Raw genomic sequence first — 24,061 nt, 5'->3', positions numbered from 1 at the left:
CAACATTGCAGTTTTATTGAAAAATAAAACGGGTACAGTGCATGGGAGTGATATAGAAGTAGACCATAAAAAGTCTCTCTCTCTCTGTCTGCCTCTTTATCTCTGTCTCAGTCATTCCTATGGCTGTCTTTCATTCTTTCAAGCATTCCTTTTAAAGTTTAGAGTGAGTAATGTATGATATGATCCAGATATGTTTGGCTTTGAGGGTTCTGCAGGGCTGTTCAGAAGCACTGGAAGAGGCAAGGCAGGGCCTGTAGCTAAGGTCAGACAGATCACCAAATAGCTATCAATACTGGGCCGCACAGACAGTAATAAATTGTTTTTTTTTCCCTCCGCCCTCCCAGCTTAAATAAAAACACATTTTGCACCGACTTCGAACACGTTAAACATTTGGCTGCTCTGTTAGCAAGTTCGTTTCATAACCCGCCATTCATTTCTCTTCACCACTGACAAATTCATGAGTGGCTATATAAGTAAATATGCTTTGTTTTCCTGGTTGCCTTTCTTCTCCGCACTAGCTTGTGCCAGTTAAACACTTAATTAAAGCCACTCAGACGGCCATTCATTTGTACCGAGGATCTTCTGATCTCCGTCTACCGAGCAGAGATAGTAGTAAATTTCAAAGCTGCCCGGAGGCTCTGATTGCCATGGATGTGCTGACCTTACACCCTTCACCTCTCACCCTCATAGGCTTAAAGCAAAAAAAGGTCTACGTCTCAGTCAGACAAGGACGGATTTACAGCGTGGAAGTCCTTCACGTGCGAACCCAGCCCTCTTTTCATCACTCTTGTGGTGAACCTGAAGGTGCCGCGACTCCAGGGATGTGGGGTTAGCGGTAGCCGCAGCCCAAGCGCAGCTCGTGAACGTGTTCTTTAAAACCCCGTCAGGCAGCCAGAGCCTCGGGTCATGGATCAGTGAATACCGACATTCTGTATGTCACACTGCAAGCATCCAGCAGATGTTTAAAGCTGGTTTTAGCTTACTATTTATTCAGAGAATTGCCTATACTAACAGGCGCAGCCAGTCGCTTTCTCTGACCGGTCATGTTTAATATGGAAACCTCTATGTTACAGAGTATGTAACATAAATAGCAATTTTTTTCCCCAGCGAGTGCAGAAAGGGGACTGCGGTGTAAACGTGAGGCTTCGAGTCCAACTGACTTTTTTTTTTTTTTTAAGCCGCACGTGTGGCCAGACCTCGAATGAAATTTGCAGAGGAAACTTCTCCGTCCAACTGCGGTAACAACACATTCCTCCCCACTATTCCCAGCAGGATGTTATTTGGCAGGGTGGTTTTCCAGTCTATTATATTCATTCTCTGGGAGGCTTGTACTGCCCCTCTGCGCCACCGCCGCGGAAAGTCTTTTCTCCCCGTCAGACCCCGGGCGTAATTACAAGGCCGCCGGTGGACGGCTGCCAGCCGCAGAAGTGGCAGGGACTTTCGCATGTCGCTTCGAGGGCCGAGGCAGCGCTCGGGGAGGTGGGGGTTCCCTTCGGACAAGCCAGCATGGATCAGTGGGCTCAGAGAGGCTCCCACTTCAAGGGAAAATGCCTAAAAATCAAAATAAAATATGTAAAGCCATGCACTGGCTGGGATTAGGTGGCCAGTGTGGACCTTATCCGCTCTGAACAGGGAACAGATGAGCCGAAGGCTGCTATGTTGACGCTCGGTGATCTGTTTCAGATGTCTGCTGTCCCCCATATCATTTTCACTGCTGTGCTCGGTAGCTCTTGAGAGCGCCTAATGCTAATGGATCCCCCGTTACCTGGGAGGCGGTGAGCCGCGCACAGTACATTGTAAAGATATGATGAACAACATGAGCTTTGGCTTTTCACATGTATCCAATCACCAGACCATGAGTGCGCATAAAAAACATCTGTGGAGAAAGATGTCGTGCCACCTTACATGTTTACTCGAGGCAGAGGAGAAGGATGAATGAGAGATTCTAATGCACCAGAGTAACACATTTTCTTTACGATGGCTGTGATGTCTCATGTTTTTATCCATGGCCCCCGGAGAGAACTTTCTTTTGATGATTCAATAGCAATTTGATAGCATTTCCTGCATTTTACAAGACCTACCTCCAGCCAAGTTCTTGTTCTTTTCAAGTCGGTAAGGCCTTCAAGATTGCTTTGGGGGTGGTCTTGAATACTCCTTGCTGTCTCCTCGAACAGTTTCTTGAGTAAACCACAGGAAGGGCTCTTGTAAAGCCTTGTTCCTCACATGCTCATCAAATAACATAGTACATATACTACTACATTAACCACACATATCTGAAGTTGAATGGATATTGTACTGATTAAATGAATGATTGATGTATTCTTAAAAGGCTCATGTTATGAAATAGCCCAATCAACCTCCAGACCAGGTATTAACCAATATGGAGAAAATCACATCATTTCAGGGTTAAGATGTTTAGTAGATGGAAGGCTTTAGGTAAGTGAAGCTGGCTTGATATTTAATTGCCCGTTTTCTGCTTGGAAGTGCCTGTGGACTGCACTCTCAGTTCCCTCATATACAATATGCTGTTTGTCAGCTGCTTTATACTTGTACCATTGGTGATGTTTTTTAATGTTTGTATTTAATCTTTCTTTGAAGCCTTCACATTCCTGTTGTTGATTTATTGTTCATTTATTTCGTAGAAACATGTTTTCCTGTTCAGTCTTTTTTATCAAAATACCTGCAGAAAATGTTAAGTATTTTTTTTACGAAAACAACATTGAGAAGTCACTCACCAGCATGTTTTTGATAAAAAATGTGAAGTATTTATGTGCATGCTGCTCATCCCAGTATCATAAAAAAAGTATGACTGAGAAGATCAGACTCTTTGATGTAGGCCTCAAGAACAGGTTTACTATCACCTTTTCAATTCCTGTTGCCTAGTAACCTTCTTTTCTTTGTGTGATCACATTTTAATGTAGTGACGTGATATTTTGTATATGGTTCCAGTGTCTGCCTTTGTAAGCGCTCAGTTTGAAACCCCTATCATATGAAACGACATCTGCTGCCTTTTTAGTTTTGGTTTTGTCCATCGATACCCCGTTGACATCACTTTCTCTCTTCTGTGGTATGAAACAGTGTATTCCAGTGCACAATGTAAAAACAAATCTCCCACAAAAAAAATAAAAGCAGTTAAAAAAAAAAACACTTTGCAAGACATGTCAGAGATGAGGTTCAGTAAAAAAAGAAAAGAGCGAGAAAAGGCTGATGTTTCCAACGCTGCAGCCAGAGGGGCTCATGGGCCTGGCGGACGGAGATGTGCTGGCACCAAGCTCCTCTCCCTCCCAACTAAAAACAGCGGACCTCTGCTCTGATGGTAAACCACGCATGTGGGAAAGCACTGGTGCTGCGTGTACCGCCCGACTGTCAAACCCAAGGGCGGGGAGGTAGCGTCATACAGAGGGTGCTCGGTGGTGTCTGGTGTTGGGTCGCGTTGCTTTACAGACGCAATTACAGAGGTCGACCTCGTGGGCCACTGGCAGGGAAAAAATATCTTCTGTGGTGGAGTGCTCTGTAGTGGCAGATATACCATTCATTAAGTCACACTGGAGTTTCCTGTCGATGACCGTCTGCAGTCTCCCGGGGTTGACCTTCTCACGTGAGTGAGTGCGTGCGGTTGGTAGAGCCGCAAGTTTGCTGGCTCAGGGAAAAGCCATTTATAACAAGGCAGGGATGAGTGGGGTTTCTTTCTTTGGAAAAGACGTTCTTACTCATTACGTAATTATAAGCCTTGAAGTTTACAGGTGGATTTTCTTTTTTATTTACATCATAAATGACTTTGGCTAAGCTTTCATTATGCCACTTATTTCTATACCACGGTGTATTAACTGTAAAAAATTAAAGTGTGCGAAAGTTTTAAGAGCGCAGTTTAGCATTTAATATCATATAACTACAAATTGACACCAACAAAATTAAACATGTCTAATACCTTGAACTGTCCACTTCAAGTAATTGAAAGTACTTTGCAAACTCAGTATACAGAATTCTGGTTGCTTTGTGACCCAAAAATGCCACTTCCCATTTTAGATGACTTTGGTGAACTGTTCCATCATATTGACTGACCTCCTGAGTCCCCACATGTAAACAGCACTCCCACAGTCCTTGTGTACACTTTTGCCTGTTTATTGCTGTTTTTATTATTGTTGGTGGTAGCCTGGCTGGCTATTTTTGCAGCGAGGCTGTGATGTCGCTCGGTCACACTGTGCTGGCGCAGTGAAAATGCTGTGGGCCCCACCACACGGCAACGCACAGTGGTCCAGCTCTGATGAGTCAGAGCCGGGCACAGCAGGCATCTTTCTTAGGCCCGCAATATGGTCACCACATGGCTCCGTGTTGCTGTACTCTGTGCCCTGTAGAAGCCTGGCTTGTATCGTGCTCCAGTTTAAAATGTGCTGGAAATAAACCTGCACGGCCGTGCGTTTGTCATGTGATGACTCACCTCTTCAGAGTGCTCCTATGTCAAAGCTTTTTGCGTCCATCTTAAATCTTCTATCTACAGTAGGAGGAAAACTATGAACGTCTCCATAGCAGTGCCTTTTCTCTATATTGAGGAGTAGTTCTATAAACGTTTCTCTCTCCCACTGTGCTACACTTGTTTCCTCCAGAAAGAATTTGTCTGGTGCTGAGCTTGTAAAAATCCATCCTGTTCTTTTGCTGTGTGGAGACCTGGGAAACAACCACTGACTGTCAGAGCCTTAGGAAGTACCTGCAGAAGCTGTCTGATTTGCTTGTGGAAGCACTTTCACAAATCTTGTGCATCAAAGATATTCTACCACCAAAAAAATCAATTTTTAGTTTGAGGATTATTTCCGTATTGAACTAACTGCTTGCTGTGTTGCTGTACCATTTATGTGTCAACAAGTCAATACCTTTGACCAATGTTTTCTTATTGTATTGTAGGAGTCTTGTTCATGTTGTTCTTGCTCATGTTGTTCTTATGGTGGGTAAAATTGAAATTTTATTTCTTTGCTTTTGATAAACACTGAAATTAATTTTGACCCCTGGGTTTGATCCTGTCCAGCATCATAGATGTTGTTCCTTGGCTTAATTGTGATTGAAAAAGGAGTCATAGATAAGACTATGTGTTTGTTTTAATTTCTAACAGTTGCTGTGATGTCACTGTCCCTTATGTTCTGCCAACAGAAAGATAAATCTGGAGCACATTGGCTCTATATTGAGGAAAATTTGTTCTCATGGAAAAATTAGGACGAAAGCTTGGAGTTTAAAGTTTAAATTGCATGATACACATCTTTAAAATTTTAAGAGATTTTCTATCAGGGCAACTGCCAAAATACCTGTGCCAGACAGAGTTTGACGCATATTCCAGTTCCTAGTGCATCGCAAACATGCATTGCCTTGCTTTTCTATTCATCAATAAAAGGACACACCTGCGAAAAAAGATAAAATTGATAAGGTTTTGGGATATGTTGCTTACTGGTGCTGGGTACCCCAGGAACAACTGTTGATTTGCATCTCCGGAACATCACTTTGAAAAGTTAAGGAATAAGTTAACAGGTGTGAAACCATATCATGTAGGCTAGAGGAACATTTTCACAATACAACTGTTGTGCTGTGCGTATTGGGAATTTACAGTCTCTTGGGCCCAACAAATACTGTTTTACAAAACTAATAGTTCATTTGCTAAGCTTCTGGTATGTAAATTACTGCTGGCGCATTATGTCTTTTTCGTGAATTGGGGAATGATAAAGGATTTAACCCAATGAGGCACCACTACCAGGCCATTATGTTTTTCATTTTTGTTTCAAATGTGTTTAGGTTCACGTAATTTAGAGTATTATCGAATATTTTTAATGTAGAAATGAGTAGTGTATTATTCGCATTTTGGTAGGTTATAAATTTTAGCCATAACTTTTATCCTTCTTCAGTCACTCTGACTACCTAGTGTAAACAGTATAATTTTAGCTCATCTGCTGTTGGCAAATGTGCAGTATGCCGTGTAATTGCGGTGCTGTAAATTATCTTTGTCTCCGGGACTGTATTTAAGGTTGCACATGTTCTTTTAAAACCGATCATATTTGGTAATCATAGATGTTCGTCCTGTCCTGCGGTGACTGCCCTTAAGTGGCTGGGCGAAAGGTTAGGGGCAGATTTGCTACTTGCAGTGGGATGAAAGGCGCTAGCAGCTGCATCTTCGCCTTATTGAGGTTGGGACCTTTCCCTAAATCTTCACTGAAACACGTGCCGCTCTTGCGCTGGAGCAGTAAATTTAGGTCACATGCAGGTCTTCCCAAGTCCTTAATAACCAGGTTGCTGCAAACGTGACCTGTCATGAAAAGCCTGTATTGTTGTCCATCATGTGAAAAAACAGCTGCTGGCAGGGTGATTTACATTGATGGTTGCCTCGCAGGGAAGCGGTGAAGGCCTGACCTGTTCCTGGTATGGATTCTGCTTTGCTTTGGCCAACAGCACAGGTCCGTTCCGCCTCTGGCTCCAGCTTTAGCCGAACGGCAATCATGGGTTTTGTTTATCATTAGAAACCAAAGCACAAGTTGAACTGTGAAAAGCCATAAATTATGACCTTGTGTTTAATATGACTTTTATCCAGGATCGGTCAGAAGTTTAGCCACCATGTTTAGCAGATGTTTCTTGTTGCATTAATGTTTTGATTAGACTACACCACAAACTGTTATATTTCTATTATTTATGCCAACTCGGTAGAAAGGAAAAGAGGCATTTGTTTTGTAAATGTTGTGGATGAAGAAAACCTCCTGCTCCGTGAAATTGGCAGTCTTCAGCATGAGCTTGAAAGATATTGGGATGAATTTGCTTAGAAATGGGCTTTTCCACAATGTGCAAGATAGTGAGGCCAACACCCGACCATGACAAATTAATGTCTCTCTTGGTCCTCATTCATTGTTTGAGTTCATGCTGTGATTTTAACATTCCTCATCCCTCCACTTACATGTCCAGTACAGTTTCTGAGAAATTGAAGTGAATCACCGATCCCAAAGGTGCTTACTTTGCCCTGATCCTGTCTGCAGAATTGCTTTGATGTAGAGGGCAATGCGTCTTTATTGGCTCTCCACTCCGCACCTACATGTGGTCTACAAGACGAGCAGATGGAAAGTTGTGCTAGAAATCTCAAATAAGGTTCTTTTCATGTGGATTTACTTACAGGAACATAGCATTGCTAAGAGGTGTGTCTGCTGATTGTGCGAAGGACAGTGACTTTCCACTACATTGATTCACTTCCTGGTGAAGCAGATGGGAGGGTCTTCCTTCTGTATGCTAAATGTATTTCTGGTTTAATAGAAGTACATTTAATGTGATCGTTCATTGTCATAAAGTTTGATTTCTGCTTTTTACAATCTTCTTGGACTCCCACATAATCCTCCATTCTTTTCTTATTTATGTCCAGGAGGGCTTGTTCTGTGTAACTGAATAGTTTTTATTTTTATTATATTTATTAAGGAAATTCAAATTAAATTATTCTAATTAACCCTCAGCTGTATCAGGTACAGAAATATTTAGGTACAGATTTCCCTTAACATTTCAGCTGGTGGAATAAACTATAGGTGTATGAGGTAATGCGAAGCAGAGCAGTATTGCATGTTTACAAGCTCGTTAGTAGGCCCTAATTTTACACTGTGGAAGTGCTGACATTGATGAGTTTATAATGAATGTCTTTGGCTGGCTAATATGACATTTCTTGACATATCCACAGTCTTTTTTGTCCTTGTAAGACTGTAATTTAGGGATTATAGCTTTCAGTGGTGATTGAAAACGAAAATGATTACACCATTTTCAGTGGTGGCTTGGCAGACCCTGAGGCCCTTTTTAGGACTATATGTTGTGTATTCTCTTTAGTATTTTTTCAGACTGCTTACCTCTGTTGCAGAGAAATAGATGGTGCAAATGCAGTGTACACAGGTGCATTGAATATTATCTCAGTTATTTTTATAACCTGTTTTTTATATGTACATATCAGATAAATAGTGAAACCTTGCTGGGGTATCTACTGACAGGGCTTAAACAACTGATCTTATTCGGTCACCATTTTAAAAGTGTGCATTGAGGATGGATGGACCTGTCTTTAGTATTTTTTAATCTGTTCATTTGAGTTTAACTTTGCAAATGAGAACATAAAAGATCATAATTACGTGTACTATGTCAATTCTCTGATCTGGTGCAGTCAAACTTTGATGTAAGCCACAATGATCTGCTGCATGTGAAAGACATTATGCGCACAGGGAAAAAGTATTTGCCCTATCTTCTTTCAGCTCTGGTGCGTAATTTTGCTAATGTGATAATTACTGCAATCTGTTTTCACTAGAAATATTGGCGGAACTGCATGCACATTACTACATTTAGAGTAAGCAATCATTTGTGCTCTAGTAAGAGTTGAGATTATCTGGCTGAAACAGACTGTGCATCCCGGGTTTAAAAATATGACCCAAAGTGTGGCCGCACTCTAATGACTAGTCTCTTCACATACCTTGATATCTCTGCACCAAACATATGATTTATGGCAACTATTTGTAAAATAATAGTAAGTTCTTCCTTCCATTACTGAAACGTATATGCCTAGACTGAACATAGAGTGCTATTCTGGCTTTAAAAGCTCATGTCTAAGGAACTTTGAGGTCAGAGGATGTTTTTTTAAAATAACAAAACCAAAAGTGACTTCCTGTTCTTCCTGGTATGTGTGCTTGTCCAAATCTGTCTGTAGCTGTCCATTGCTTTCTTTTGCTTGAGCATCTGCATCAGTAGGATATAACTGTGCTATGTCTCACGGAATGTTAGCAGTACTGTTACATTTAGTATTGCGCTAGAAGAAATGCATCACCCTGGCATTTTTAAGTGACGTCTCGATGCCTTTGAGAGGGCTCCTTTGATGCTTCAGCAGCTTGATATCTTTACTGGAGTGTGTTGTGTACGAGCCCCATTGGGCTGATTCTGGACGGGATCCTCCTGTGAGGTCCTACTCCATTGCAAGGTAGAAATTTTGGCTACTTGGGAGGTGGGTGGAGTAGTGTACGTGACTTTATTGAGACAGGAGTCAACACTCATTTTTATTGTGTAATTCTAATCATGCCCTTTTCATAGCATGCACTCTTTAGAGTGTACAACCAAGAGGAACTTACCCGAAAGGATAATCTTAATATTGTTGTAGTAGCTAAGTATTTTACTAATCTGAGAATATAAGATAACCCCATGGAATTAGAATCAGAATACATTGCTCCATTGGGAAATGTGTTACTTCCTCCAAGACAGTGATGTTATTTTTTTGATCAGGGTTTGGTCAAGTGAGATTTAGGACACTTAAAGTGCACCACATATATTTTATGTAGCAAAACTAGCTTAGAGAAAAACCAGATTCTCTGTTTTTGATGCTTCTGACCCACTAATGTTCCTATTATTACCGATGAAAGGATATTGCATTTGGCTGTGTGTGGCATTCGTGCATGCGTACATGCGTGCGTATGTTCATGTTAAACATATACCTCTATGGGTTAAGTATGAATAAAAGCACCAAGGTCTGCTCTCCTTAAATGTGCTTTAATTTTCATTAGTATTACCCTGACTTTAATGGCTAGAATGTAAGTGATTTTATCCCCTTGTGTCTATTTGCATGGCTAGATGTATGGCCTGGCTGACACTACATAAACTTCCATCACTCTTCTCCGGTTTCATTTCCGCTGTGCAAGCTGTATCTAATCAATAATGCAGAGCAACGCCATTGTATTTGATTGTTAGCAGCTGAGAATGTAGGTCAAATATTGTGTTCTAACAGAATTTGTCACTCATGTAGATGGGGGGTTTAGCTTCAAGTTTGACCCAGATGCTTTGGAAGCGTATTAAAGAGCAGTATACATTCAGTTCCCTCGCAAGTTATCTGTGATGCATCACTTTTTGGCACGGCCTAGGCCTACTTAATAATGGTTAGGGTCCCAGAGAGGGAAAGCTGAAAGAAATCTTTATTGGAGAATGTTGCACTCTCAGTGTGAGTAGCCAGATTGATCAAGATATGGAAATTCCACTCTCAGCATTTTTTTACATGCTTTTTATTATTTGATACTGTGTTGTGCTGTATTGTTAAATTAGGACATTCTTTTTTGGTGCAAAATACTAATGATATGATCTGTCTGTTGTTATAGGATAGTTGTCTATTCCTGGAAGTAAAACAAGTTCTAGGATCTCTTAGGAGATTATGAGATGCGAAATCCTCAAAAGCAAATGTCATAATACGATTTGTCCATTGTTATGGAATGTGATTATGTAGTGCTGCCAGTTTCATTTACTTTCTCATATTACATGAAGAACAAGTTGCCATGATGGGCCATAAAATACTAGGTTAGGGGTGTCAAACAGTCCTGGAGGGCCGCAGTGTCTGCTGGTTTTTCGTGTGTTTCAGCGCAAGTCAGTAATTCAAGTCATTGATTGGTTAAAAAGTTCACGCACCTTGTACTCTAAGGCTTAATTACCTGCGGATTAAAAGGAAACCACAAATACCTGCAGACACTGTGGCCCTCCAGGACTGGAGTTTGACACCCCTGTCCTAGGTCATCTTAGGAGACATTAGTTTGAGTGGTGCAGAAATTTGTTTTTGCTCTGTTTTGCTGAAATCCTTGTTTTGAATTATAATCAGAACATAAAAACATCACGTGTCGTATTTTGTGTCCTGTCTTTAATGAAGGCATGGTATGCAATGGCTGTGGAAATATTTTTTTAATGGAATAAATAAGAATATGAGCATTTTTGTGTTCTTTTGTAATGTTTGTTGGGAAACAGTTCAGTCTGAATGTTTTAATCTCAGTGAACACTGAACTCCAGACCACCCTCTCTGCTGATAGTGGGGCAGTACAATCCAGATGACCTACAGGTTTATCTTCTAATTCCTCAGGAATTTTCAGGACGTGTGATGTCATTTGTGAGCATGCAAAAGCTTTGTGGATGGAGAGTTCAGAAAGAAAACATATTCATTGTATTTTCTCCCTGGGATAATAACATCCTGATGGGGACCATTTAAGCACGTTTTCAGTGTCTTCCACCATGTTCATATTAGGCCAGTTCAGCAATGTTTTGAGCGATGGTCCTCAATTAGAGTGAGGACACTCGCCGGTTTATTTGTTCATTTTGTTGCTAGGAGGCGATGTTGTGGTGGATCTCTTTGATGAGTTTGCTCTGTAGCACCCAGCAGATGGACTGCGTGAGCCCTGGCTGGCTTTTGGGAGGTTGCCCGGGTGTCTCAGGGGACCTGCAATGGCTGTGTGGTGGTCCGGTGGTCAGAATGGCCGAGCATCACCACAGGGCGGACCGCACGGCCGAACTCGCAAAATGGGCTCCTCTCCTTGGCCGGTGGCCTCAGTCGACGTGGCACGATCCAAAAAGAACCGCCATATTGCAGCTTGCCAGAGTTCCACACTGTTTTTTTCCCCCTTTTTTATAAGACTAATGTTGAGTGAGTCAAGTCTCTCAGCTCCTGTTTTCCTTGCACCATATCCAGCCCTGAGAGGTTGGATTTGAGAATTTTGGAGAACTCTGGGTTATATTAAATAAAGAACACCATGTATTTGAATGTAGTCATTATAGTGTACAATATCACAGACTGAGAAAATGCTTAAAGCCACCCACGGTTAAAATTCTGTCCGATCAAGTGCTATAAATTCTTTACACATGCATTTTCAGGTAATCTCATTTACAGTAGTCACTATTAAAACATTTCTTAACATTAGAACCGTTTAAAACCGTTCCTCTCTGGGAGATAATGCTATAATCACTTGTGTGTCAGTTTGTGGGACTCCCAGCCACATTCAGCACTGGTGTGGTTCAGATTTGAAACTGATCATTGGCCAAATTTATGTTTTAACTGTCTCAGCTGAATGGCAAATCATTTTCCTAGAGAAGGTAATCTCAAATTGAATCAAGGGGATTCATATTCCTGAGTTGGTACCAGGGAATACGAACACAACTCATTCAGTCCAAACAGAACCACCTCCAATACATAATTCATTCTTACAGAACTTCATCCTGGTTAGCAGCTCTCCAGAACTCCTGTCCTGGAAGTATGACTCCTAGCCTGAGCCATGGTTAATTCTGTCTCGCATGTGCAGACGTGTGAATGAGTTTGATCGCAGCCTGTATCGCTGATCTCTGTGAGCTGACGGGAGAGCCAGAGAGCCTACAGACCCTGGAGGACCAGCACTGGCGCACATCCGCCTGCCCTTTGCAGCTGCCAGCTGTGCAGCTGAGAATAGCACTAGGTTAAGTGCATCACCGCTCCGTGGAGTTCTTCACAAAAGCCGTCTGCGACCCTATCTGCGGGTATCAGCGAAAGCCATTGGCATGAAAGAGAGCAAGGAACTGTTTTAGGTTGAGATGTTATCGTGTGATTGTTTCCCCTCATAAGCCATGGCTGCTTTCAAAGGGAGCACAGGAAACAGCAGTGGCAATCTACGCTGCGTGACATGAGAGCGTGTGGAAGGCTCACCAAATTATAGATTGTTCGGTCATTAAATATTGGGCGTTTTTGGCATGCTTCTGATCTTGGAACGATTATAGTCCGCTTATGTCCAAATTCAACGGGCTTATCGCCTATTCCCAAGTCCCCTTAATTTGTTTTTGACAAGACTTTTATGTTCTTTCAGCTCCAGTGAACCCTTGCCGCTCAGTAGGACAGGCCATTATCTGTGCATACATGGCTTTCATTTTCACATTCTGTCCCTGCTAAAAAGCTGAAGTCTCACTATCGTGCTATCATTCCTCTCACTTGGCAAATCTGGTTGGAGACATGAAAGGTTTTTTTTTTTTCCGTGCTGCACTTTGAGCGGAGGAAATACCAGACGTTCTCTCTTGATGTTTTGTTCTCAGGGCTTCAGACACCCTGATTTAGTGAAGCTCTGGGGTAAGTTATATATAATGGTTTCTGTACTTTCTGCAGTGGTTCTGAATGCCGGAGATGCAAAGAGAGAGAAGTGTGCATTGTTGTCATGACCCCAGTCATGTTGTTCGCTGGTTTGTTTATATGGTATCACCTCAAACTGAGGATAGATAACTGCTTCCATGTACAATGTATGATATTAAAAAGTACCACTTTTTAGTAAACAATTTAAATAGTCGTCTCCTTTGGAGTACATTCTGCACTTTATATTCATTACTTTTTGAGCATCCTTTTTATTTACACATTTTAACAAGTAAAATATTTGTTGAATCAATGAAGAAAGCTCAACTTTTTTTGTTGTTGCAAACGATGATTACATTTTAAATTAAGCTTCCTATATTATATTTTGTCTGTCTTGTATATTACATTTTTTGCTTGTTTAACTTGGAATATTGACTTGAAATGTGTAACTTTGATCACTGTAGAGAGTTAATTATCTGTATTGTCACCAGGGAAGATAAGTAGTTCAAGTAACAGAAGTACTGAACTGAAAGTCAAAACAAAGTAAATTTCCAATTTAACAAAAACAGGAATGGTAAAGGAAGTAATAACGTTCTGTTGGCGCATTAGCACATTGTCAGAAAATAGATGGAATTCACCTTTGATAGAATTCTCGAACACCTGCTCAGCTGCGTTGAACTGCAAATAGCACCATCAGCTTCGCTGCCCTAAAACCCTTTGGGTCTCCTAGCAGGTTGCTTAGCAACAAATCCTCATACAACCTAAACTCCCTCCCACACTTTTCCTCCATTCATGCATTCATTCCCTAAACTCCAGAGTGAGTTCTGCCACTGTCTGCTTCAGGACAGCGGTGTGACCATGTGACTGTAGCAAGAAGCAAAAAGCCAGAGTTGCAGGTAGAAAATAGAACAGTTCAGTAGCTCTTCATAGTGCACAGACATGGTATCACTACTCCGCATATCTACATAACATGTCTCCAGATTGTCAAGTAAATTTAAAAAATAATGTGCTCATGCTTGGTGATTGGTGCAAGCCAGTCTATGTAGCTTATATGACTGTGCAGATGATTCCCACAGATAACTGGTGTTTACTAGTCTATGTAGCCTGAGTGTGCACATAATTCCCACAAAAGCTAACACTCATAATTAACTCCCTACCAGAGCTGCACACCAACCTTCCTGATTGATAGTGCTGTAAATGCTCTGCCAGGGTGCTTCTACACATCACAGTAATATAACATGTTTTAGGGAAAGTGACTCTCTTGATACAAGATATTGCAATCAGCTTTACTAAAATCCATTTCTAGGGATCCAATTAGAAATAGCTTTGGTATTTTGCTTTTTAGGATATAAATAATTTCCAGCTAACTGTCATCCCCCAAAAGATATGATACACAGGAGTTTGTTATCGTGACGAGAGGAGAGCTGTACACGTCTCAATAATGAATGGACTAAATGATTTGGTTTTTTATCAGCTGTACTTTACAGTACATTTGTGCATTATGCACACAGTACAAGCATTGGATGGATTGAGAGTAAATATCCATGCTAATGTATGCTCATACAAGCAGTTTTAACTAAATATTTAGTCTGATTGTTTGCTTGCCGGTTGGATACCTGACATTAATTTTGAAGCGAATGTTATATATACAGCTATGCATCTATGCTGTTTCATTATATTTTTTAATATGAAATAATACAGTTGCAACAAATAGATAATTTGGGTCAAAGAACACCTTAAATACATTGGCAATGCATATATATGTCTTGCCCCCCTATTTTAAACACCAACATTTATAGCAGGAGGTTGTAAGTATGGTCCTGTGTATGCTCTTTGCTGTTTATACATTATAATATTAACACCATGAACATTGCACAATTATGTATCTGGTTGAGATAATGCAAAACTCTGCTATTTTTTGTCTGCATCCATCACGGGCTGTTATGTGTTATGTGTTATGTTTGCTGTGCAATTTGTCTGCTATTTATTGCCCTTGAAGCACATTAGGTTATGGGTACACTTGGCCAATAAAGCCACAGGAGAATACTGCTGCCTTACCGGCTGGGGGGTCCACTAGCGCCGATCTGTTCATCATTATTGTAACCTAGCATAGATGTTTACTACATTTGCAATAAATTAACTTAATTCCTCCTACCATTCCCATCAATCTTCTCTCCCTGGTGCGCTGCTACTGTGTCACACATCTGTTCTCGAAGCCGTGGACAAGGATTTGTTGTAGTTTTAGTCTGTAATATTCAAGAGGGGAGTTTGTCGTCATAAACTATAACGGGTTTTGGGAATGCAATGCCAGTACCGTTAAAGATATATGGTGGGGATCAAGTTGTGGTGGGCAAAAGTGGTTCTGCTTGGATTGCCAAGTCTGGCGGAAGCTGTTATTGCAGCCTAAATCTAAATCCCTCCACCGCTCAAGACCTCCCTGAGACTGAAGTCAATCTGAATTCAGGCCAGCAGTTGCACTGCTTGAAAATGATATTGACTAGTTAAATAAAGGATACACATGACTGTCCTCCCTGATCAATAGACAGTGCACCCTGATACATAGTCAATGCACACATGACCCAATTAGATGTTGTTTCTGCAGCGGATGATATTTGCAGCGGTGTCTCTAATGCCACAGATGATTCTGGCAGGGGGGATGGGGGATGGGGGGGTGGACAGAGAGCCCCCACATTGTAAGAGAAAAATGCAGCGCTGTCAGGGGAGCTGCTGTGTGGTGTGGCTGGCCAGCATTCGTCTGTGTGTACAGTGTTGCAACAAGCTCTCCAGCTTCCTGTGGTTGTTCTCTTTCCTGTGGTGTCACTCAGCCAATTTTTTTTACTGTGGATTGTAATGTAATCTTCTTAACGGTGGAAATTATATTAGCTAATGTATCCACATGCTCCTGTTATCGGTAATGTTTTCTGAAAGTGATGATCCATGGGATACCCTGGTCTTAGATATGATTTCTCACTTTGGGGGGAAAAAATTAGTCATAACTGGGGCAGAAATCATATTTCAGACAAGGGTGTCCCAAAACGGGATATGTGCAGGTTAGTGACACCCGTGTTTTAAACAAGCCATCATCCCACTGGTGTGGGGAGTTATACAGGCACCATTTAGATGAAAATAATGCCTAAAATGATATGCTTGTTTGACTGCCTTGACTGAAAAACAAGCAAACCAGCTGGCATCTGACAGAGAAAGTGTTCTTTATAATACAAACAGAAGGGCCATATTCAGCGAGGGAGAAAAGTCTTGAGATTTATCAGCTGCTGTTAAAACCTACCACGAAAGTAAACCACTACTACTTTGACGGAAAACCCTGTACTTCCGTACAGTGCAATTTGCCCCGATATGCTGGTCACACAGATGCGCGGAGTATAGTAATTACGCAGGCAGATGGCTGGTATAAGGTTAGCATTGTCAAAGTTTGTGCAGTGGCCAGTAACAGAAAGCAGACTGCATTGTTTGTGGTTTTAATGGCTGGAGTATTATGAATGAGCCACTTGTCCCAGCCTATTCTGTGTTCTCCCTATTTAAAAAAAAAAAGTTAAACTATAAATCTGTAAAATTTATGAAAACTGGACAAAGTTGTACCCCACCCCCTGAAATAGCTGACATACATATGTATGTACAGACCAATATCAGATATGTATATGAAGTAGTGGATTTTAGTATTTAACAAGATTTTGTGTTGTTACACAGAGAAATGGTGAATTATTAGGATGTGGCTTATTTTGTGATGACCCTGACAGGAGCCTCACCACGTGATTGTGAGTAATTCATTTTAATATGTATTAAGTTTCAGACATTTCACATTCCAAGTTAATGAGAATCAGATTGCATTGAGTCCAGCCAGAGGGCTGGAATAACAAAAAATTTGGAGTCCATTAAGGTCAGTGAACAGCATTTCTTAATCTTCCAAATAATAGATTAACAAAAGATGTATAGCTGATTGGTGTTGATGGATGTCAGTGCAACGACATGGTGCATCTACAGATCCTATGTAGATTAACAACTTTATGTAAACCATTGTACCTAATTCATGATTAGATGTTTCGTTCCAGTTGTGCTAAATTAACTGTGACACTGTCTCTCCCCGAGCTGATCGAGAGTACTAATGCCAAAAGTCCTTTTAAAAGTGATCTGAAGGTTTCTGGGGCTAGGGATAACTAATAGAACAAATGGAAAACACCCTTTTGCATCAAGTGCGTGCATTGGGTCACTGTGTAAAATGTCAGTGAGGAAACATGCAGAACTGCAGTAGACAGAGGGGAAAATCAGTGTAAGTCATGAAGGGTCATGAAAAATCCAACGGATAGCTTGGAGCCTCCTACCGTAGTCAGATGTTTATTTCAAATGCTTGGGCCCAAGCTGTAATTGTGGTCACTTAAGTGTGTACTTTGCACTGAGAACTGAACTGTTTACCTAAACTCCATAGCAGTGGATAAGAATAGTGATCTGCAAAATTATATGAAATAATGTTACAGCAGGATATCCCCTGCTTTGGCTCAGCTATTTTGAGGTTAAGGGTTCTATAGTCGGTCTCTCCAGCCTGAATATTCATGGATGAAAGCTGAAAATCCCTGAACAGCAAATGCAAAATCTTCAATTAAATTAAAAATAAAGCAGTGACAACATCGCATCTAACCTAAATGGATGCTACTCTTTTTCAGGATTAGTTGCCACAGCTGTAGGCAGCAGTGCTAATTATAAAAAATTAAATTAACCAATATTTCATTTCTTTTCACTCTCTTCTAGACTGTATTTAGTGGCATGATGAAGGTTTTAAAAGTAGACTTCCTGGTTTTTTTGATCTATTATTTGAGCCTGTTAAACGTACCAGTACAGCAGAACCGTACATTGGGTTGCAGTGCTTCACAAAAATCATGCTGAGTGAGTTTGAAAAGCTAATCTAACAGCAACATTTTCCGAAGCTTCAAATTTAGCTTGCCAACATTGCCTTCCAGAGAAGGAAGTGGTGGCATTTGAAGAGTGTACCGAAATCCATTTTGAAATTTATATTGCTGTATATGATCCAAATTAATGTAACATTATGTAAAATTGTTTTGTAAAATTTTCCACACCTTTCTTTCAGCATGCTTATTTTTTCACAACTTGAAAAAATAAAAACAATCCCCATTTTACCCTTCTGTCTTCATTTAGTTTGCATAAATTTGCAACCAATGTTCTTTGTGAAATTGGTCTCAGAATTACTCTGAATATTTGGTGTCCAAGCAGATGCTATGAAGTGATTGCAACAGTTCATCAGAAATAGATTAATAACCGTAGTGATCTTCCAAATGGACCAGTATCACAAGCACTTTTTCTTTGATCTAAACAAACTATGGTATGCATCAAAACAATTTGTTGTACGCTTTTATTTCTGAGAACCTGAGAATCATTAGTCAGTGTAGGAGTGAACCTGGTGTTTTATTTTAAGGCTTTGCAAACCTTTCAGTGGTCCTGTTTTCAAAAACAGTAATGATGTTGGCCAAGTATGATACTAGATCTTGCTCAATAATGTTCAACACAGTTTTAAAATGTTTGTAGGCCTAGATTGTGATGTAGCCTAAATAAAGGCAAAACGATTTCAGTCTCAATCCGTTTAAAAAGAAAATTCTCGGCTGACACCACCATTAACATTTCATTAGTACTCAATGTCACAAGTATGTCTTTTGTGGAATGTGATAATGATCTTGGTGTCTAATGTATGTTTTTTTTTTTAAAGTTTTGGTTCCTGGAAATAAATGAAATACTTTTCCCATACTGCAGCTGCAGATGGGACCTGGCACATTTAATTGGTTGTTTGCAAGATAGTCTGTGACCTGCAGTAATTTGTGATGGAAGCCTTCACTGTCGCAGTGGCATGTTTGGGTTGGGAGGGAGAGGCCGTTGTCTGGAATCCGAGCTCATGCCTGTACAGGAGTGCCTGTCCTTTCCCCCACTCTTCAGAGCTCCAGGTCACAGTGCCACAATTTATAGCTCAGGCTTCCTCTAGTTTCTCACCGCCGGGGAGTTGCAGAGATGTGTTGCGCAGGTTTCTTCTGACCCATTTTCTCCACTGTGTTTGGATGCAGAATGGGGGCCCTTCATTTACATGCACGTGACATATATGTGTGATTTATATCCAGGCCCCTTGAGGAGTAAAGTTGAGCCATCCAGAAAGTGTGCAATTTCACTCGCCAAATGTTCTTGGGTGTTTTTCATTTTACTGTTTTTCCATACGGGTGAGACAATGTCTGTGCACATTTTTCAAGCTTTTCAGAATGATTTAAATTTAGCATAGGCACATATTAACAGTGTTTTCAACATGTATTACAAAAGTCCTATTAAACATTTTATTCAGCAGTGGCTACTAGCACGCTTTTCCAAGAAGAGCAGGTGTTCATCTGTGTTCTCCTTGATTGATGGAGAATGTTACAGCAGCCAATTGGTACCTGGTAGAAGGGCCTTCCAGGGACCATCATGGGAACACGTGCCACCACCAGACGTAACGCTTGGGCATATACGCTGCACACACTGCTGAGAAGATCTGCCTTTTTTCATTTGAACGGATTTGGGCAAAATTTCATGTATTGAATCGGTAAATCTAAGCACTTCAGCCAGTCACAGAGTGCAAGTGATTCATATCTTTTGAATGTCAACTTTTTCCTGTTCTAATAAATAAATCCCTGCACACACGTGTCTGATTAGTGGTCCGGTACACGTGAGAAACGACGGTGTCTGTTCTGCGTCAGGGCCCCAGGGCTGGCTGGGACAGCGAAGGTGACAGATTGCCAGGAGAGAAGGTTCTCCAGGACCTGAGGGTGACTCGAGAGCAGGAGACGCGGCTGAGGGAGATAGAGCAGCAGCTGGAGCAGGACCAGGTCGGCACGGTGAGTTCCGAACAGCCACATGGGCCTCGAGGGCCCACCTCCAATGAACCACATTCACTGCCTTTCCACTGCATGTGCACTGTTCTGGTCAAAAGCTTTAAGGAACATGTGGTCCTTATCATATGAGCACTTGGTGTGTGTGTTGCCAGGGCATAGGACTGTCAGTTTCCCTCCAGTGAACTTTCTTTTGACTTTTTAATTTTTGTTTTCTTTCCTACAGAGAGCACTGCCATTAATGTGCAGATGGTATATAAATATTATCTCGCTAAAATGCAACTCCAAAGGCTATGTGCATGTATGGGTGTGCTCATGCTCATGTTTCCTGCGTGCAGTTACTGTACTTTTGTCCCCTGTGTCCGATAAAGAAAAGCCCATCATTTGAGGTCAGTTCTCAGTTACGGTGTTGATTTTATGATATTGGACCTTGAGAAATGACCGAAGGTTCAACCAAATTCAACAGCTGCACTAACATTAGAGTGACCTGCATTTTCAGTTAAATAAACCCTTGGCTGCGGCCGCTGCTTAGTCAGTCCATTTGTCATTTGCGTGCGATGTACTTTTAAAATGCAAAGGCCTGTCCAACATTTTCATCATCTTCCTCCCTGTCTCAGTGGAATGGCAAGTCTGGTCAGAGTTGAACTGTGTCTTTGAGGAGAGAACTTTGTACAAAAGAAGAAACATAGTCAGCAGTTTTAGTGCAATTTTACTGTATTTTTGAATTGGAAATATAGTACATGCTTGCATAAGCGACCTTGTGCTGTCCATCTCTCCTCTCATCCCATCGAGGTCAGATTTGCAGGCATTTCTTGTACATGGTTAAGAATAATTTTTTTAATTGATTGTGATGCAATCATAAGTAACATTTGTGGGGATTTTTAATAATGTACTAGTAATGCATTGTGTCATTTACAGTCAAGCGTTTTTGTTTATTTTTTCAGTGTTATGTTTAAAAATGGCACACTGTAAAATAACAAAAGCCCTAAGACAATAAAAAAAACAATACCCTCCTTTGTTTTGGTGGACCTTTTTTGGCTCCAGAATGCCTTCAATTGGAGGGCAGTTACACACCCGAACAGACTTAACGGTCTCATTTCTATGCCGTTTCATCCCATTGCTGACCCCATGCGTGGGGATCCTCAGCAGCAGTTAAAAGCTTGCTGAGATACCTTCTCAAATTCCTCCACCTCCAGGTTCCCTGGAAACCATTCAGCGCTGTCTCGTTGTGCAGAGCCTCCGTGGCGTTGCCGACACACAACTGCCGCGCTTCCCAAAGCCCCCGTTGCTAAGCGTCAGATGGAGGAATGTTCTTCGGACAAAGGGTGATGGATTTGTTTTCTGCGTACGCTGACATTTGTGACTTTCATTTAGTGTGCGGCGAGAAAGCAGTGGCATTGAATTCCTCAATTTCGCCGTGTCATTGTTCAAAGGGCATTCCCTTACAAATCCTGAACAATGCACCCAAAGAAATACCTGCTTCATCACCACCTACTTATATGCATGTTTTCACAATGGGTACCTCCTTTAGAAAGAGAAATCTCACTCCGGAGTTCACCACAATAGCCTGACTATTTTTCCCAGTACTTTTGTGTGTTTTGGTCCTCTGTTGTAGCCGTATACTGGTTCAAGTCTTTTTTAAAATAACATTTCATTTTAATCAAAAATACCACCCAACTGTATACTTTATTAGCAGGATACAATCTGTTTGACCTTAATGCCTGAAAGCAGTTTTCATTGTTTTTTTCCCTGATAGCATGTTGTATAATACTGATGAAGACAATTCCGTGGAATTGATTCATCCTGGCACGCTGTGTAAATTAACCAGCATTGAGCTGACATTTGGACTGAAACCTCTCTTTAATACCAAGCACAGAGCAGTGTTTGTGATTCAGTCCAAATCACCTCTAACTAAACAGAATCTGTGTAAACAACCCTCCAATTTGTGTTTAAAGATGACCGCTGTGCTGTGGTGCTGCCATTGCCTTTGTCTTGTGCTCACTTGTAAATTTACTGTGGTGTCTAAGGCCCGTATTTGCTTTGAATTGCAGCGATTAAGTTCAGCACAAAAGCAAGAAAACAACAAGTGTTCCACAAATGGGCTCATCATGATGAGCCTACAGTGTTTTGGCGAAAGCTCCTTTCCTCCACTCCCTACTAAATGCCGTTCTCTAATGCTCCTGCGGGAAGACGCGTCCTGTTCTCCGTTCAGTACCTTATTTACATTTCATTAATTCTATCATGAATGTAGATTTTTGTTAGTACAGTCAGTTTTGGGTTTGGTTCTAAAATGTAATTGCTTGACAGGGTTGTCAAAGGTCTATTGTACATTTGTCATCTGTTTAAATTGGGTCATTGTCAAAATGTCGCACATGGAAAATTCAGCAATAATGCCTGCCTGCTTTCCTGGGGCAAATAAAACCAGGCAAATTAAACTGCTTGGCCACTTGCCAAATTAGGCAAGTGATGATTTGGAGCTAATTTACAATGCAGTTATTTTACATTTCAATTACAAGCCACAGGGTCACGTTGGATTCTGAAACCACTGACCAGCCATAGAATCGGAATGTTACAACAGTAGACTGTTGACCATGCCATGAAAGCACACCATTCCAGACAGTAATGTACACTGACTGGAGACAAACATCACATTTTAAGGATGAGGCTGAACTAAATAAAGGATAGTTAACTGACATACAGCACAGGCAGTGCTATTGATTTTTTTTGCTCTCCATTAACTGAGCAAATGTTAGCATAATTTTAGTGGGCTGCGTGGTTGCAAAATAATGTCTTTTATCTAGCTAATTATCTGGCTAGTTGGTACATGGTAATGTTAGATCGTACTTTCTGTTTTGACCTGCCCCGGCACTACAGATGAGAATTGTCTCAAATGTTAAAGCTAAAATCTTGATCAATGCACATCATTCCCTTTGAATGAATTGCATAAAGTAACGTGTGAATAAAACATAAAATAAAACATATATTCTGCCTTCCTTAGTGAATGTAGTGACTGCAAGTGCAATGAAGAAGCCATGTTGACTTCACAGGTTATTTCATGGCTAGCTATCTTGCATAAATAATTATTACTTGTGCTAGATTTAGTTACAAAATCTAATGCTTAATCTAAGGTCAATGTTCATCTAATGCTTTATTTAGATTTTTTTCCCCAATATGAGATGATACCAGATACTGAATATGTTATATGTTGTTACAGGCATTTAATATTTAATGGACTATGTGTCACAGGTCAGGATTGTAATTACCATATATTTCTATCCCATTAAAAAGCATAAATTTACTTTGAAGAAGTAGATTTCTTAGATACCTCACAGGGAAAGCGTGAACAAATCTTAACATTGAACCATATACCAAGGATAATGTGAATGAATGAAAGCAGCACTTTTCCAATAAAAAGTACTATGTAGGTTAAGCAAATCAGCCCACTGACATTTAAAAACCAACTTTGAATTCTAGGTGCTGACAACTTTGTACTGTTTGCTTTTTGCCAATGCGTCATTATAGAGGTATTTTTTTTTATTGAATGCAGACCACTGCCTTGTAGATGGGATTGTTTTGTCCAAATCCCCATTATGTCTCATTCCAAATGCTGGGGAACAGCATGAAATTTCTGAACAGGGAGCTAAATGCGAGCATAACCTCGAGTACATCTTGAACATCCTGTTCATCAAGTGTTTCAAGCATGAGGTAGACTTTTCATCTGGGTGCCTTAAATCCCAGTAGTTGCTTAAATAATGGTTTAAAGCACATGGGCTGTATGGGGCCTTTGAGATGTCTGTCAAGAGGTAGCTGGAGATCGTGGGCTTTAGTTTTTTTTTTCTGCCTTGCGGGGGTGGCTGGTCGGCAGGACAGTGATGGAGCATGTCAGTGAGGGACAGGGCATGATTGGAGAGGAGGAGTGGACAGCATGCTGAAAGGGCTTATTTATGTAGTCTAGCACTGATGATGTTAGGAGCCGCTGATGAGCATTCCTTCACACCGTCAGCCGGGCGTCTGTTAACCGCAGCTGTCAGCGGAGCTGCCTGCGGTCCTGACCTCCCACGTGTCCCACGACACTCACCGGCCCGGCTTTGCCATTAACTGTGCTCTCATGCGGCCATGGAAACGCTGAATTGCGGTTCACAATGACTGAATCTTAAACTCACGAAAATAAGGTATCAGGGTCATTTTGAATCGTCTCGTGATTGTGTACATGTTAATGAGTACAAGTCCTTCGAGTGCCCGGCTGGCATCTGGGTATTCCCTGCGGTTTTGGTGCGGTACGAGCGCACGCTGTCCTCTTCGTAGCTTACTGCGGCTCATTGTGACG

General features: G+C 41.1%; 1 protein-coding gene across 5 annotated transcripts in view; it reads left to right on the top strand.

The window, feature by feature from the left end:
• fsip1 (fibrous sheath interacting protein 1) overlaps positions 1-24,061 on the top strand; it is a 62,241-nt gene that overhangs the window by 17,118 nt on the left and 21,062 nt on the right. For 3 of the 5 annotated variants that reach the window (XM_035406434.1, XM_035406408.1, XM_035406418.1), the window contains one exon: positions 19,603-19,740. In XM_035406434.1, the coding sequence (XP_035262325.1) occupies positions 19,603-19,740 (138 nt within the window). Of the gene's footprint in view, positions 1-19,602; positions 19,741-19,960; positions 20,614-20,930; positions 21,060-24,061 lie in introns of those variants that run through there. The other 2 variants (XM_035406443.1, XM_035406427.1) reach the window with 2 other exon arrangements.

The sequence above is a fragment of the Anguilla anguilla genome, chromosome 1, assembly GCF_013347855.1.
Source record: "Anguilla anguilla isolate fAngAng1 chromosome 1, fAngAng1.pri, whole genome shotgun sequence".
Taxonomy (NCBI): Eukaryota; Metazoa; Chordata; class Actinopteri; order Anguilliformes; family Anguillidae; genus Anguilla; species Anguilla anguilla.
The sequence above is the reverse complement of the archived record's forward strand: the minus strand, read 5'-3'. Positions and strand labels throughout refer to the sequence as shown.